This window comes from Tachypleus tridentatus, chromosome 10, assembly GCF_004210375.1.
Source record: "Tachypleus tridentatus isolate NWPU-2018 chromosome 10, ASM421037v1, whole genome shotgun sequence".
In the NCBI taxonomy this organism is placed as follows: domain Eukaryota; kingdom Metazoa; phylum Arthropoda; class Merostomata; order Xiphosura; family Limulidae; genus Tachypleus; species Tachypleus tridentatus.
This window is the reverse complement of record NC_134834.1, coordinates 43,768,438-43,787,152: the sequence shown is the minus strand read 5'-3', so window position 1 is coordinate 43,787,152 and position 18,715 is coordinate 43,768,438. Positions and strand designations below refer to the sequence as shown.

The 18,715-nt window shown below is 35.2% G+C and overlaps 2 protein-coding genes across 2 annotated transcripts in view; one reads left to right on the top strand and one right to left on the bottom strand.

Annotated features, from left to right (window-relative positions):
* The window catches only part of LOC143229159 (ELMO domain-containing protein 3-like), a 146,997-nt gene that overhangs the window by 120,174 nt on the left and 8,108 nt on the right, over positions 1–18,715 (top strand). The gene's annotated exons all lie outside the window — the stretch shown is intronic.
* Positions 11,108–18,715, bottom strand: part of LOC143229158 (uncharacterized) — a 72,835-nt gene continuing 65,227 nt past the window's right edge. Inside the window, exon 9 of the mRNA XM_076461066.1 lies at positions 11,108–14,810. Within this exon, the coding sequence (XP_076317181.1) occupies positions 14,668–14,810 (143 nt within the window). The 3' untranslated portion in view covers positions 11,108–14,667. The remainder of the gene's footprint in view (positions 14,811–18,715) is intronic.

Below are 18,715 nucleotides of genomic sequence, written 5' to 3'. Positions count from 1 at the left end.
GTTGCTGGTTGTATATGGCAAGGTGGCTCCCATCGTTAGTCATCTGATCATGCTGGCTGTTTGGAAAGAGGAGAAAAGTTGTTAATTTTGCCTGAGTTGTTAAGTGTTGGTGGTTGTCTCTGGGTACGTAGTTGGTAGTATGTGTTGATACTTTGGGCAGTCGTGTTTCTTTAAGTAATACGCTTTACTTTTCCCTACTTAAAATTTACTTATTTATTATTTACTTGAAACCATCATCTTCCTACAAATGTTTGCTCTAAGCACTATGGATACTGGAGAAAAAAGATTCTTCTTTGTCCTCCAGTATATTATGCTGTGTATTGTATACAATATATTGTTTGTTATACTTTGAGCCAGTGAAATACAATTTTTAGCTTTAACTGTTAGCTTTATCGCTGGCACAAATTCGCAGGCTACTCTCGATTTGAATTCAGAATGTTAAGCTCTTACCTATACTAAGTGACTTCAGGTCATTGTTCCAAACTATCGAGCTCGCGAGGTTGCAAAACTCTAAGTCCGTACTTGGCCCCATCTATGTCACATACTCTTTGTGTGTGTGTGTGTGTGTGTGTGTGTGTGTGTGTGTGTGTGTGTGCTCCAGCCCTATAAGCCAAAACAAGGGACAGGAACAGAGACATGCGAGTACAGGGGGTCTTACCTTTCTCGAAGAGTCAACTCTCTTCTCGGAACTGAAATTTTCGGACTCGCCTCTGTACATCCAATACCAGATAGTATGGCTAACTGTTAGTTCAACAGCCGACTACACAGGGATTGTACTTGCGTAGTTCGCCGCCAAGGACAAAACGCCCGGCCGCGGAAGATGCAGAATTTTCATCGCATTTTTACCTCCCTCTTGTTCAGGTAACAAACTAACTATCCTAGCTACACTTTTACTGTGTGAGGAAGGCAGGGCATGTCTCCACCCTACCCTGCGACTACAGTCATAATCAATTAATATTAAAAAATTTCTTACTTTGGGTAACGTCATTCTTCGGGACTTTGTACTGGTGATTCCTTGTTCTAGTCGTCTCTGGTTTTCCTGTTTTTTATCTTTATGATAGAAAGCATATTTGGGAAACACAACACACAAATTAGCCTGTGCAGTCAAAGTCACTATTTTTACGGTCTACGAGCCTTTTGTCCTTGCATCTTCACAGGTTAAGTACACAAAAACACTCATTTACCAGGCTTGCACCTATAGCGTTAGTTGGTCCGCCGTGGGTATTTTCTTCATCGTCCACTTGAAGTCAGGAAGTAATGTATGTTTCGATGTAGTGAATTCAGAACTTTAGATCGATAAATCCACCCTTTTTCTCAAATATCCACGACTCATCTCTTGATAAACTCCTCCGTTAATCAACGTTGGTCGATGTTTAGCCTTATTCTGGTGTTTGCTCTTATTCATTTCGTAACAACCGGAACACTTTCCTTTATGTTTTCATATACTGGTTTACATCTTGCGGACCAGATCTGATATTTAAATTTACTAACTGATTATTTTTCACTGGGAGAGGGTATTAAATAGGACCGTAGTGTAATCGATCATACTGGTATGGAATATTCCAGATTTTTTTTTTTTTTTCAGTAAATACACACAGTCGTAGAAGGTGCTGTTTCTATGCACTGGCAATACGAGCATTTATTTGTTATTGTTGATTTTTGTCTATTTAATCTGTCTCGTGTACTTGTTGTGTGCTATTTTATAGTTCAATCCTCTTCGTTTTGCTTCTATTTTCCTATTACCTGTTGTGGTCCACACAGTCTTCCAATTTATTTGTAGGTTTCTATTACTATTTTTGCCTTTGTTTTTTCATTTATGGTTTTATATATCTTATCTATTGTCATGTCATATAATTTAATTCTTGGGTGTTCTTTCATTATCTTTTTTGTCGTATCTATTGTTTTTCTTAGGTTGGCAGGTGATTTTTCTGCACGCAGTGCCTGTGGTTTGACTACACTTGCGAAGTTTTTGGCATTGAACTCAACTATGTAGTTGTAAAGCAATGCACAGTTGTGCTCAGACCCCATGATTTTGCACATGTTATTGACTCTAGATACTATAAGATAATTTTTGAAATTGGGTAAACCCAAACCTCATTAGTTGATCGAGAGGTTTACTATTTCTCTGGCTAGACGTTCGGCCTATAGTTCCATATAAAACTGTATCTTATTTTGTTTATTCTTTTGTAATTTGTTTCCCTTGGGAGTAGTGTTCTATCTAAATATGTTTTTCTGGGGTATATTAATTGTTTCATGATCTGTGCTCTTGCTATTAAGGATAAGTCAATGTCTTTACATTTTTTTTATCTTTTCTGCTATTATTTTTATTCTTAATTGTCAGTTATAGCTTATTGAGTCGTAGGGACCTGATCAGACGCCTAGTATTTTTATGAGACTTTTGATCAATCTTTCCAGCCAGAAACCTTTTGATTTCTGCATTTGGGGCCCTGCATGGCCAAGTGTGTTAAGGCGTGCGACTCGTAATCTGAGGGTCGCGGGTTCGCATAACCCGTCGCGCCAAACATGCTCGCTCTTTCAGCCGTGGGGACGTTATAATGTGCAGTCAATCCCACTATTCGTTGGTAAAAGAGTAGCCCAAGAGTTGGCGGTGGGTGGTGATGACTAGCTGCCTTCCCTCTAGCCTCACACTGCTAAATTAGGGACGGCTAGCACAGATAGCACTTGAGTAGCTTTGTGCGAAATTCAAAACAAATTTATTTTGGCGCCACTTGCGCTACAGAATGTGTTTAGTGCATTCATACTCTGTGTTATTGAGTTTTTTGTGATTAATGTCAAGTTTACGTCATCAGCATGTGCAAGCCATTTTGCTGAGTGGCGTAATTCCCTGGAATATGTACTTTTCCTATTTTCGTATCTAAGTTAACACTACATAGTAAACATTCAATCACTAACACATAGAGAGTAAGGGAAAGGGGACATCCTTGTCTTACTTCGATTCTACTTTAAAATTAACATTTATTTTTGTGACATTTTTGTATATTTGTTGGATCCAAGCTATTAATTCTTGTGGAAATCTGTATTTTTCTAGTACATAAAATAAAAAGCTATGGTCTATTCTATTAAAGGCTTTCTCCTGATCAATTGAATCATACAAGTAGGAGAGCCCTTGCTGTGTGATATTTGTATTATGTCCCGGAGCATGTTGACACTAAATAAAATGTTTCTTCCCGGAACTGCTGCTGTCTGTGCTGATTTAATTAAAGTATTTAGTACGCTTATTATTCTAAAGTATATACATTTTGTGAATATTTTATAATCAACGTTCCTGAGCGTATGAGGTCTGTAATCTTTGATTAGATCCGAATAATCTTTTTAACACTGCAAGCTGATTATACCTTCATGAAGAAGGGAGATAAATTATTGTTTGTAAGACTACTGTTTAACATTGTTACATTAGGTGTTTCTGTTATGTCCCAAAACCGTCCATAGAACTCAACTGGGAGTCCCTCTGGACCCGGGGCTTTTTTTCTTTCCTAAGCTTCGCATAGTCGATTTTACTTCTGTAGTTGTTAAAGGTTTAGCTAGATTCTCTGCTTCAGGTGGAAGTGTTGGGAGATGTTTTGTGACTTCTCATTTACTGTCATCTATTTTCTTGGTACTGCATAATTCTGTATGGTAATCTGTGACTATTTTACTTATTCCTTTTTTATCTGTAACTATCTGGCCTTCTTTATTTTTAAGTTCACTGATTGTTGATTTCTTTAGTTTGCTTTTGAGCTGTTTATAGAAATTACCGTTGAATGTTTTTTCGTTTTCTATATCTTTTATGCTTGTTCTTACTTTTAGACTTTCTAGTCTCTCACTATATGATTGGTCAAGTTTATGCTTTAGTAATTCTGTTGATTCCATGAAGTTTGTGTCTCCATTTGCAAATCTTGCTATTCCTCTAAGTTGCCGTTCTAATGTGTGTATTCTATTTCTGCTTGTTTTTGCTGTTTTTATTCCTAGATATTGGACCTCAGACGCTGTTCTGGTTTTCAGATTTTCCCACCACTCAGCGTTTTACTCTGTGGCGTCACATAGTTCCGTCAGCAGAGCACTGACTTCGCTTATGACGTGTTCTTTCCCTAAGAGAAATACATTAAGTTTTCAATATCCTCCGCCTCTTTCTTACGCTTTGTGCGAAATTCCAAAACAACAACAACAATGCTTCGTTTTGTATGCCTAATGACCAGTATGATTTTACATTGTTTTTTATTGAGATGCTTTATTTATAATGTTTCATATAAGTAATATTATTGTCTCTAAACGAGGTCGTCCACGTTGACTAACATTATGTAAACCTCCACACCTAACGCACCGTGGTGTAGCTTTACACCTCGCGCGGGTGGGTCCGAACCTCTAGCAGTTGTAACATTGTAGCACAGCTGCAGCAGGACTCGATTTAATTGCTTCAATGGTATATTTGTTGAACCAAAGGAAGATCCCTTGAGTAATGAGACTTTCAGTTTGTTTTTGGTCCTGTAAAGAGAGTTTTATTACTGGTGTGATTAGACCTGTTTTAAATGACATAATTCTTTCAATCGTGACTTGTTCAATACTGAAAAGTAGGAGCTCCTCCCGGATTTCATTAATCTAAATGTCGGTGGGGATTCCTCTGATTACTAAATATCTTTTCATTGGCGGTGCACTTGGGACGTGAGATCTTGTGACCACTGAATGCCGATGGTAGCCATGGTTTTAAGATTCAAGCATAATCTTCGGAAATAGTACACTTGGTTACTATACCTCCCTTCGGCAGTCTTCTTCTGAGAATTATATTCCTGGGAAGGTGTTTATTGTTTTCGCAATATCTGGTTGACGTAAATCAGCAGGGACTCCTTCCAAGGAGGTGGCCTTGAGGAGACTTGTTTTGGTTCAGATGTTGTGTCACTGTGCTACGTGATATAATCGTTGTGTCCTTGCTATGTAGGTGGGGCTTTGCTTGAGGGAGGAGAGTTCTGCTTCTTATTATTGACCTTGTCATTCGCAGGTTGTTCTTTTGTGCTGGGACTTGTCACCTGTTCTGTAATGGTGTCGTTCTGTTGAACGAAGCTTGTGGTTGGCAGAGAAGTTTCTAATTCTTAATCTGATGACGGCGAAGTCATGTCAATAGCTTTATTTACTGCCTGTCTGACAATGGTCAAGCTTTCTGGAGGGGTGAGAGTTGGCCCTGCTGATCTTGAAGTCCCGCCAAGCCATGTTCTTTTTTCATTGTTCCCTGCTTAATTTGTATGCTTTAAGAGACAACTTTAAACAAAAACAAAAAATATTGCAAAAGATAGTCCTAAAAAGGACTAACACAGTTTTGAAAGTGCAGCTTAACTTATCTGTGGCTTACCTGGAAGGAAATTGCACTTACCAGGAACCACATGAGATGTAATAATTGCTGATATTGAAGAATACTATATCCACTGAGTCACAAAAATAAAATGCTAATCAAAATAATACTAATTAGACGGAGCTCCAGAAGGTATCAATTGCATACCAATTTTAATCCAATCCAATCAATCAATGAATCAATCACAATAAGTGTTTTTCAATGAATACAACAAATATTTCGCTAGTAGTGCATCAGTCTATTATGTCCCTTTATTTTCGTGCAACTTTAGAACGCGATTATCATGTTACTACCCTGCACCAATCATATTGCACTTCCTATACTTGCACAGGTAGCTTTCTGTATAACTTTGGCACAATCCTCTCTCTCAATTGACATGTGCTTGCTTTTTTATTGTGATTGATTAAACTGAGTCATTCCTCAGTTTAAACTTGAACTCTCATTTTTTCTGGCCCCAGCCTTTTTGTCAATCACACAAGCCTGATAGTAAGAAGAGTTTGCCAACCTCACCACTCCTGTACGTCAAATTTTAAATGTTTTACCTTTAGTCCTTGATACCTCTCTTTCCTTGTTGGGTGAATAATCTCGTTCTGATTACTATGTTTTTTCCTTCACCCAACATCCGAGTTCATGCTCAACATTTTCCTGATCAATTGCTGTTGGGTGCAGATATGCCCCACATCTGGTTGTTTGACCAATATTCTGTGTGTTACTAACGGGCTTCGAAACCATTTTATATTCCCAACGTCTGTATCCTCTTCTCCCCCTGTGAAACTCGAATTCGAGGTTTTGAACCTGTTTAACCCATCTCAGTTTGTCTTGCCCTGACCACCCTTTTGTGTATTATTTCCTCATTAGAGTAGCTGTGTTAAATCTTTTGCGAGTCACCTGATCATTTTGCTGGTGAACTCAGGACTCTTTTAGGTTCTACTCTGGCTCATTTAGTAGCGCTTTTACTGTCTCAATATCTGGTCATTATATTGTTGGGTAAGGAGACATTTCTTCATGCAGTGAGTGTGAAACATCTTGAGAGCAGTTCTGAGTTTTTGGAGTCTAGAGTTGATGTGGTGAGGCTGCATTCTTTCATGTCTTCTCTGGGATTTCATTTGACTCGTTTGGCTGATCCAACCAAGCTTCACTGGGTCGAGTTTCTTGTATCCCTTATTCCTCTTACCATATTTCAGGTGATCTCGTTCTTACCTTCATTCTTCTTATTTCTCTAGGGCTCTATAGTTATGAGTGACAAGATGTATTTTCCAGGGGAGTCATCTAGAGAGATTTCAGGGCACTAGTTAGTCATGGAAACTACATTTTATATCCACTTTCTCGTACTTTTGGCTGTTTCTTGGGTTATGTCTCATTTTCTCACTCTTCTTCAAGAGCGAGTTGTGAAGATTTATTCCAGCAACTCCACTTTTATTACATATTATCACCAAACAAATGGAAATCAAGTCCTGGTATGTGTTTTATGAACCTGGTGGTTTGCCTCTTCTTTCATTCCAAACAAGTTCTACCAAAGGAGTGGCCTCTTCATTCTGAAGTATTTCAGTAGGTGTGTTCTTGCCTAGAAACACCAAATATAGATGTGTTTACTACTTGCTGAAATGCTTAACTACATTCCTTTTGATCTTCTGCTCCACACCCCTTAGCTCTGGGAGTGGATGCAATTGGTCAGGATTGGAGAGAACTTCATGTAGAAGACTAGTCTCCAGTGCCATTTCCAACATTCAGGCCACTCCTTGTTGTGTCTTGCTAGTTGCTCCATATTGACTGACACATACCTTTGCTTTGACCATTATTGGAGCAGCAGACCTTGCTCTGACGTCTGTATAGGTCAGTTTTTCAAGAACCGCAGATATATTTTATCAAAACCCACCAAACTTCATCACTTTTGTCCAGTCCCTCATTTCTGCTTTCTATATCGCATAGTATGATCTATGGCATATGTGAATAAATAATGCACCATCTGTTGAGAACGAGCTAATTAATAAAATAACTCTGCTTATTTATGTCGCTTTCCCTGGGGAAGAACGTTCATATTGCTACCAATATCCTAGACAGTGAACATGCTCCAGATTGCCCCAAAACTCTTCTCTTGATACACATGTCTTTGGATAAGACATTTTATATGTCATTCTGTGCTGTTTCACTTCATAGTTATACTGCACTGCCTCAAAGCAAAGTGCTGTACATCTTTCTTTTAAATATATGGTGCTTGTCTCATACATTTCACCCTGCATACATATATATTGCCGTTTCATTAGTGAGTGAGGAACATACCTGTTCCAAACGTAGTGCTATACTTCACAGATATGACTCACTTTCTTCATTTGGCATAACTGTTCTTTTCAGATGGTTGTTATCTGCTTATTTGAATACCGTTGTGTCTTCATTGGCCCCTCCACCTTTTCAATGTGGGATTCTACCTTTACGTGAGAGGTGGTAGTATGGTTTCGAAAGTTAACATTTTTCCTACATGGAAATTATTTTCGCTAGATGCTTACTCCCTCTCGTTCACTTTCCCTACTGATATGCGAGTGTTTTGGTGTGTAACTACTAATTCCCGAAATTGAGAATTGTGTAAGTACAGGTGGCGCAGTATGATTAATGGAGGGTAGTCACATGATATGCACATATTCTGAAATGGCGCGAAAATAAACTAGTACTCTATTAGCGAAAACTTTTTCTAATAATACGTAAATAGGAAATTAAGGTCAAGATAGCTTTGGGTGAGAGGAAGAAGGTATTTATCATTTTCAGCTTAGGAAAATGTTAACTTACTATAGCCTCACGTTACAATTTACACACACACACACATGATGATTTTACAAATACTTTTAACCTAAGACTTCAACCTAGATATTAACATTTGAACATATAAACTAATACGAATGATTTATTGTGGAACAAAATCCAGTCGCTTAGGTATTCTTCTAAACGAAATATCGACACCATATAATATGCCTTAATTTTCAGTAGAATAATCACTTTAAAAATACGAACTCTAGATCGCTGAGGAAATCGGTGTTTTTTGACAAAAGGAACTCATGGCATTAAGATCGACAAAATTTTATTCTACAGGGCAGTGTATTTAATACATAAATATACATACGAAGCCTGCAGGGTCATTCCAAGAAATGGTGGCATTGTGGACAGCTCCTTTTTGTAATTCTGCATAACAATAAGTCCAAAGGTAGTAAAATATAGTTTTATAGTACTGATAATGTAAACTTTTTAGAGTATACACTTTAATTATGTTTAATTTAACATAATACTTATGGATAACAAAAGATGTTTTGGTCCATCTCAGCTGTTCCATTCTCCAAACTAATGTTTTTAATAAATAAATTAAAAAAATAAAATTATTAAACCCAGTTCTTTTCATTCATATAGTTTTGAAGCTTTCTTTTAAACTCACTTAAATTTATTGCTCACACAGCATTCGAAGACAACCCATTCCAGAAGCCAGCCATCCTATTATAAATATAAAACTGAAGACATTCCCTACTCTGCTTAAATTTAGGATTCGGTCCCCTTGTTCTATTGTTCTCGCTATTGAGAAAAAAAATTATGATGCAACAACATTATCATTTTCCTTTGCGATCTTAAACACCTCAATCAGGTTCTTTCTAACTCTTCTTTTTTGTTTTCAAAAGAAAACGATTTCAGATATCTTAATATCTTCTCGTATGACAAAACTTCCATTCCAGACACCATTCTAGTAACCCTCCTCTGATCCCTTTTGAAAAATTCGGTATCCCTCCTAAGATAAGGAGCTCAAGAGAATATTCCAAATGTGGTCCAACCAGTAACCTATACAATGAAATTATAACTCCTTTAGACTTGTATTCGATATTTCTGTACATACAACCTAAAATCATATTTGCCCTACCACAAGCAACAGCACACTGCTTGAATAGCTTAAGAGACTTGTGACATTAGTCCAATCTGACAGAACTTCATTTATAACAACCCTCTACTCTCTTCCACTCAGACACTTTTTATTTGTAAAGTTGACTTGTCCCATACACCTAAAGATATAATTTTTTTACAAACCTTTTTATACAATACCTTGTCAAACGTTTTATGAAAATCTCAAATCTACATCCTTATCTTCATTTATATAAGTAGTAATCTTTTCAAAGAATGTCAAAATGTTTGTAAGATGGTAAGATTTTCCATTAGTAAAACCGTGTTGACTATCAAATAAAATTATAAACTTTGTTAAATGACTTTGAAAAGTGTATTTTACAAGACTTTCTAAAACGTTTCCTACAACTGATGTAAGACTAATAAGTCTATATTTACTGGGCAATTTTTATTCCCTTGAAAAAAAGGAGTAACATTAGTTAATTTCCAATCCTTTGGCACCTGCCCGCTATTCAAGGACTTAGAAAAAATCGTAGCAAGTGGTTCACATATCCAATCCTTAACCTCCTTGACAACCCTTGAGGAATTGTTATCTGGCCCAGGAGACTCAAAGTTCCCAATTTTCTCGTAAAAAGCTTAGCCCCCTTCCCCAGTTGTACAGTGGTATACCTACAGACTCACATTGCTAGAAACCTGGTTTCGATAACCATGGTGGGCAGAGTACAGATAGCCCATTATGTAGCTTCACGCTTAATTCCAAACAAATACACCTTAATAAAGTTAGAATTAATGCAGCCATATTGTTTCCAGTTATCAGCTGTTTAATATGTGGAATACTATTTAAATCTTCATGAGTAAAAACAGAAGAAAAAGCAAAATTTAATAACTCAGCCATCTCAAAATCATCAGGTAAAAACCTTTCTTTATTCATAAAGGGCCATATCTCAATCCTTACATTGTTTTTTATCTTTAATGTATTTACAGAAATCTTCACCTTTAAGTTTTACATTTTCAGTCAACCTTTTTTTCATACATTCTTTTTGATGTTCTAATTTCATGTTTGACTAACTTTCTTGATTTCCTATAATCTTTTAAATCTTTTGCCATAACAGTCAATTTAAAAAATAAGCTTACAATTTAATTCATTTGTTCATGTTTGACTAATGTTATAATGATAAATGATAATTTGTAGCCAGAAAATCACATTTTATGTTTAATGGAACAATGTATGATCGTGTTGATGGTTGTAGTATGGACTTTCGCCTTGCACTTGCTATGCTTGAAGAATAATGGTTGAAAAATTGTCTTATCTTTCAATCACCGTGTTTATGAATTTTTGGAAATATTTAAGTAACAAATACGCAAATATAAAGTTATTTTTAAATATGGACAGGAATCTTGTTTGCCACTCTTGAATACTGTAGTATATAACTGACAAGATAAATGTGAGATATATTCATACACTGTGTGTGTTTTCTTTTAGCAAAGCCACATCGGGCTATCTGCTGAGCCCACCGAGGGGAATGGAACCCCTGATTTTAGCGTTGTAAATCCGTAGACTTACCGCTGTACTAGCGGGGGGCGTATTCATATTGTAAACCAACGTTTTGAGGAATATGCTTTTAGTACTTTCAGCTCCTAAAGCATTTAAAGGCAAATCAGTTAAAGTTCTTATTGTGTAGGGAGAAGTGTAAGTATTTATCCTATGTTGCACGATCAGATAAACTGCATTTGTGCTAAAAATAGGGAAAAATTACATGCTGAGGAAACTGTTAAACACTCCTTATTCAAGTTGAGCACAAAACAAAGTATGATGTCGCAATCTCTGAAAGTACACTTTTAGTTGTACATGTCATATGCATAATTAATATAGTAGGGATAAAGAAATCCATAATATAAACTATTTAAACATCATAACTTTATTTGGGAATGGTAAAACAATATGAAAATTGATACACATGCTCTTTATGAGCATCCTCGTAATTTTAAATAAAAATTGCAAATTTTATGCAACGTTAATGAGATATAGGCAATCAATTTTAATTAGTGCCTTCGTTAATGATAATTAGACTGGTAACAAAACAACTGGTAAAGATTTTTTTAATTTTTAAAAATTCAAGCTAAGGAAGAGTGTAATATAAATAAATGTGATAAATTCCACGCTGATATTCACTTTAATGAAGAAGTTATCATTCGTTGTATAATTCTAAAAACCTAATATTTGAAAAGGCACTTGTAATAAGGATACTAATTTGATCGCAACTATTTTCCTGGTCTACTAGTAATTTACAAAGGTAGTCATTATGTCGTTCAAAGCATCAGTTTTATAAGTAATGTTGTATAAAGGTAATCACTGTCTTTCATTTCTACAGTTTCATGAGAAATGTGATATATTATGTTTATTAAAGCATTATTTTGATATGTAATGTTATTAACAGGTAGTCTTTATATTGTCAACATCAATTTTTATAAGTAATTTCATATCAGGATAGCCATTATGTTTATAAGAGCATCAGTATGATAAGTAATGTAATTTAAAGACAGTCATTATATCTGTCAAAGGATTAGTTTCATAAGTTATGTTATATAGAGGTAGTAATTATTTATGTCTATTCATTAGCTTGATATATAGGTTACCATTATGTCTGTCAGCACGTCAGTTTGATAAATAATTATATAAAGGTAGTTTTATATCTATCGAAACACCGTTTTGATAAGTAATGCCGTATAACGGTAGAGATCATGTTCGGTGCACCAGTTTCGTAAGTAATGTGATATAAAGGTAGCCATAATGTTCGTAAAAACATTATTTTGATACGTAATGACACATAAGAGTAGTCAATATGTTGTCAGCACATCCCTTTGATAAGGAACGTCACTTTCGGGTAGTCGTTATGTGGGAAAGTTTAAAATTCGATAAGTAATGTCATATTAGGGTAGGTAATATATGTCTTAAAGCATCAAGTTCATAACTAATGAGATATAAATGTAGTCGTTAAGTCTGTCAGCATGTCAGTTTGATAAGCAATATCATAAAATGTATTCGTTATTTCTGTCACCACACCTGTTTTATAAGCAATATCATAGAAAGATTGTCATAATGCCTGTTAAACTATTAATTTGACAAGTAATGATAAATAGGAGTAGGTATAATATGGCTGTCTGCACATCAGTGTTATGAGTAAAGTCATGTAGGGGAAGCCACTTTGTCTCTCGTGAATTTATGTCTTAGATTTTCGGATTAATAAGTAACACTGTCTGTCACATTACCAGTTTTATAAGCTTCAGAGAAATTTAGTAACTGTCTTTCATCGAATCAGATTGATAATGTCATATTAAAGTAGTTATTATGTCAGTTAGCACATCATTTTCATAAGAGATGTCATATAAGGGTATTCATTTTGTCTTTCAACACATTGTTTGATAAACAATCCCATATAAAGGTAGTTAGTATGTTAAATCGATTATACAAGCGATGTCATATAAAGGAAATCATTATGTCAGACGAAACGTCTGATAAGTGATGTCATATAAGAGTAGTCATTATGTCTGTCAGATAATCAGTTTTATAAGTAATGTCAGACCCAGCACATCCAGGTGATTAGAGTGCTTGACTTGTAATCTGAGGGTTGTGAGTTCGAATCCCTGTAACACCAAACATGCTTGCCCTTTCAGCGGTGGAATCGTTATAAAGTGATGGTTAATCCCACAATTTGTTGGTAAAAAAGTAGCCCAAGAGATGGTGGTGAGTGGTGATGACTAGCTGCCCTCCCTTTAGTCTTGCACTGCTAAATTAGGGACGGCTAGCGCAGATAGCCCTCGTGTAGCTTTGTGCGAAAATTAAAAACAAATAAACATCATAAGCAGCATCAAATAAGGGTGGATGTTATGTATGTCAAAACATAAGTATAATAACTAATGTCATATAAATGTAATCATTATAATTTAATAAATAATTAAAATCAACGTTTCATATTTACACAATTTCAAAAAATTAACTGAAGCTGTGAACGGTTTCCACTTTAAAAGCGCACTCTACATGTACATTGCTTCGACGTCCTCTACATCATCACTTTATCTGTCAGCACATCAGTTGGATACGTAGTGCATAAAAGTAGTTACTATGTCTGTCAACTTAGTTTCATTTGTAATGTCTGTCACAACATCAGTTTGACAAACAACAACATATAAGGGTGGCCATCAATTTAATAAGTAACGTTACGTCAAGGTAGGAATTTTTGTCCAAGCATCATTTAGAGTAGTCATTATGCCTGTTAAAGCACCAGTTTTACGGGTAATATCATATAAAGGGAGTCATTATGTTTGTCAGTGCATCAGTTTGATAAGTACTGGGATGTATAGAGTTATTACGTTTTTCAGCACTTCTGTTTCATAACTAATGTCACATAAAGGTGAACGTTACGTTTGCTAGCGCTTAAGTTTTTAAATTGTTGTCATTTAAGGTAATTATTATATTTGCCAGATCACTTTGATAAAGCATGTAATGTAAAGATAGTCGTTATGTCTGTCAGTTTGATAGATTATGTTGTATAACGGAAGTGATTTTCGTCTGTCAGCGCATCAGTTTTATAAGTAATGTCATATAACAGTAGTTATTGTGTCTATAAGAGCGCCAAACTTCACAGTGGCACAGCAGTACATCATATATAGTCTTATAAAAGTAAAAACTTTGTTTCGTTTCTTACGATTGGCACAGCACAGATATCACATTGTGTAGCTTTGCACTTAACTACAAACAATCAAACAAACAGAGACATCAATTTGGTATTAAATGTTATACGTAAAGGTATATTTATGTTGGAATGATACTTGTTTACCAGAAACGGTATAAAAGGTATTGTCAATTTTGGCTAAATATTTGCACATTATTTTAGTTTGTCTTGAAGCTTGATATATAGTTTAAAACAGTTTTTTTACATCTTTTTCTAGTGTAAAGGATACAGGATTATAATAAATTCAATACCCAGTGTACAATAATTGTGCAATATTTAATGAATTGGGCTTCACAGTAAATGTTTTCACTTTATTTACTTTGATCTTGGTAAATGTTTTCCTTCCACCAGTTCCCTTTAGTACATAGCCAATAAAGTTCTTTAAATACCTACATGGTGATTAAAAGTTTCAAAAACTAAACTGATTTCATTATGAAACACAATAGATAAGCATAGTGTACACAATATTGGAGAAAGACACTATACACAAGAAGGTTTTATTATCGACTTACCTAAGTGCCACAAAGCACATTATGAAAACATTAAATATTATAGAAAAAGTATTGAATGTAATGTTTTCCTTTATTGAATGTAGGTTTGAAGTCTTTGAAAAAACCTATCAAACTCACACATACTAAAAAACAATTCCATGGTCACATCCGCAAAGTTCTCCAACACCTCAGTATAATCACTAAAGAGTATGTAGTCATTGAAACATATCCATCAGAATTTCCTACTCATCATAGTCGATCGAAGAGGTAGTGATCTTTCAATCCACAAACCAGGTTGTTGTAGCATCATTCTCCACAAGTCAATTTCTTCACATTGAGAATCCATCCAGTCTACTGGACGGCCAAGAAATTTACCTGAACATAAAGGAAAGACAGTAAATGTTTAAGTTAATATAATATCTGGCTACACACGTAACCTTTATTCGTGATACTTATTTTAGAGGAAATACATTATATTGTATTAAATTAATAAATATTATGAATATGATAAAAATACAAGTTAACATCCAAGTCAATATTTTTGCAATAGAATGAAGTCCAAGGAAATTTTCTTTTGACTTAGCCATGAATAATATACTTAAATAAACGGAAAACATTTAATAAGAAATAAAACATCTATCATTCTGGTGTTTTATTTTGGATTATAAAAAAAAGACTTCAGTAAATGACATGGAAAACACTGGTAAATGCCTTCCCAGATGACCCAGTTGGGTACATGAAATTAAATGGTGACTTGGAAATAAAACCTCTAATGGAATGTAGTTTGATGTGCACTTTTCATTTCATTCAAAGTTTAGGGTTAAATTTCTTTCATATTTATAATCTTCAACAGGTAACTGAAATATATGATGATTATTAACACATAAAATGCTTTAGCAACACGTTCCTTTAAATTTCCTGAGGAATTTTAGACTCTTTTACGGATGTTTCGATAGCTGTAAGTAAAAATTCATAAGCATATGCTCGAATTATCATTATTACTTTCTCATTTTCAAGTTTTTTTATTTTATTTTTCATCAGGAGTTCCTGATGGTTTGTTTTGAATTTCGCGCAAAGCTACACGAGGGCTATCTGCGCTAGCCGTCCCTAATTTAGCAGTATAAGACTAGAGGAAAGACAGCTAGTCATCACCACCCACTGCCAGCTCTTGGGCTACTCTTTTACCAACGAATAGTGGGATTGACCGTCACATTATGACATACCCACGGCTGAGAGGACGAACATGTTTGGTGTGACGGGAATTTGAATCCGCGAATGAAGGTGGAAGTACTGCCAGTGAGTTTTGAGCAAGTAAACGCTGGTTTTCTAGATTTAAACACGTGTTTAATGCAGTTTAGACAAGGATCTTTTGTACGAAGAAGGGCAAGAGGACATACATCATCAAGGATCAGAAGATAACATTCTGATTTAAGGCCTTTAAGGATAGAATCACTTCTTTTCATTTTGCAGGAACGCATTGAGTGACTTTAAACGCAAGCCTGTATTAATGTATTGCTCTACAAACCCATGCATATTAAAAGGAAATAATAAGCGATATTTGCCGGTTGTTTGATGTTCAAGTAAAAAAGGCTTGAGTAACTAGGATGCTATTCAACAATTGGCTGCACAATCATTTTATGCATGAGATTAAAGAATACTTGACAAAGAACCTCGAATTTAGGGTGCTGTTAGTTTTGTATAATGCTCCTGTCCATTACCCTGGCACACTGCATTTCAGCCAATCTCTTAATGTGGAGATAATTACCTCTCAATGTGACATCCATTCTGCAGCCATGGATCAAGTAGTAATAAAGGCCTTCAAGTCTTACTATACAAAGAATGTCTACCGATGTGCAACCCAATTTCGTTTGTTTGTTTGTTTGTTTTGAATTTCGCATAAAGCTACACGAGGGCTATTTGTGCTAGCTGTCCCTAATTTAGCAGTGTAAGCCAAAAGAGAATGCATCTAGTCATCACCACCCACTGCCAACTCTTGGGCTACTCTTTTACCAACGAATAGTGGGATTGACCGTAACATTATAACGCCCCCATGATTGAAAGGGCGCGCATGTTTGGCGCGACGGGGATACGAACCCGCGACCCTCAGATTCCGAGTCGAGCGCCCTAACCACCTGGCCATGCTGGGCCTCAAGGTGTAAACTTTAGTGTTTTTAGATAGCTTAAAACATTAAAGACTGTATGGATATCAACAGGTGATAGAGTCAACCATAAATGCATGATATATCATCTTTAGCCTAAAGTCTTGAATAATTTTAAAGGCTTTCCAATGGTTGAGAAGGAACTTACAAATATTCTGAATGTCGCTAAAGAAATCAGAGGTGAAAGGTGTAATAATGAAGGTCTTTGCCTTCATCATTCCTAGATGAGTGTTACATTAATACTCAGTACTGGATTACTTTATTTAACATATTTTCATTTACAGATGCAGGATATTTCATATGAATTTTATTATAGGATTTTATACTTTTACTTTATATATAATACCGTATAGTTAGGGCTTTTCATTTACAGTATATGTAAAAAACATCAACATATAAGCATCTAACGGAGATTTAATGCAGTTGAAATTCCTGTACCCCTAATATTCCTATAAAGTATTGAGTTCCTCCAATACGCATGTGCCCAACACTGCTTACTCAAGGAATATATCCCCATGCTGGAGTAGGGCCTGCTGTGCTTCTCCGCATAGGTTTCTCCAGATACAAAAGAATTATTCTACTGAGTAAAAATGTTGTAAAACTAATGAGTAGACTTTCAAATGTAACTTTATTGTGATTGAATTAGATTTCCTACAGGCAGTTAAAATCGATTTGTGGCTAGTAAGTAAAACTTCTAGTGAACTTATATAGAAAAAGAATTGCATTGTATTTTTTATTTTATTTTAGTCGAAGTTTCAATTTTAAAACTTTCATCGTCATTAGAAGTAAATCCAACAGATTAATAAGATGGTTCACTGAGACTGTGGATTAACTTTCGATGACTTGCATAAAAATATTTCAGGTAGCAGGTGTTTGTTTTTTTCTCTGGATGCCACATTTCAACAATGAGGCATGAAAATTGAAATAACCACCAATGACCATTCGAAGTTTTAAGTATTTTTGTATGACTCTTGATTTGTGGATATTAATGTAGGATTGTCGCGATAGAGTGAATTTATTGGTTAATTCAAATGTTTCTAATTTTGAGTTGTAAACGTACCGACAGTTCTTATAGTAATGTGCAAAAGTGTAAGAACAAGAGAATATTTTGTCATTCTTTCAACTTTATGGGGCTAATTATTCCATACCATTAGAGAATGTAAATTTTAACACTATGGTAATGCTTCACTCATATCTATTGACAAATGAATAAGCAGGAGCAAGAATACTTATTTTTTTTAGAATCTCCACATGCTTTGTTACGTATTATAACCTATTTCGGACGAGTCTCTAATTTATTATGCTACTTGTTTTAACGTATTACTGTCAAATAACCGGAAATTCACTTGGCAGCAATATTTGAAATGCTTTCGTCAACATATATTAGTTATTCTTATTCTCAAAAATCTTCTACAAGTTTAAAGAACAGGGGGACTTGCATAATACTCATCTAACAATATAAAAAAAAACGCATAAAAACTATAATGAAACAAACATAGGTATCAAAATCAACTATAACGGTAAATTCATTACAGCTTGTGTTAAGAACATGTCATAAAGGTTCTACTTGAATGAGTACACTTATTAAAGGTCTGAAATAACTGTCATAATACCTCATGTAGTGTCTTAAGTATATAGAAAGAAGCTAGAAAGGAGCTAGCATATGGTACCAGTATATGCTACAATTGCATATATTATATAGCACTTCAATGAATGGCACTTCACAAAAAAACCTTGAAAAAGACAGTGTTTAACACTATATATTAAGTTTTGTTGTCATGCCATGACCCAAAAAAACGTGGAGAATTGCCAGTAGGTGAGGGAGTTTATATAAAAGCTTTACGTGATCCTGGTTGGACTTTCTGACAAAGTCGTGAACACTTGAAATGCTCTCCAAAGACTTTTAAGTACCCGCTAGATCGTGAGATCGAGACAAGTAAATTTTAAAATAGGAAAGGAAGAGGCAGAACACCTAAACTGAATGATACTGATGTTAAGTATCATCTTCGTTTATGCTGCTTTCGAAACAAAAAGAAGTCTGCCACTGATCTCAAGCATGAGATAAACGACCATGTACCAAATGACAAAGTGTCAGATCCACAGTATCAAGAAGACTCAACA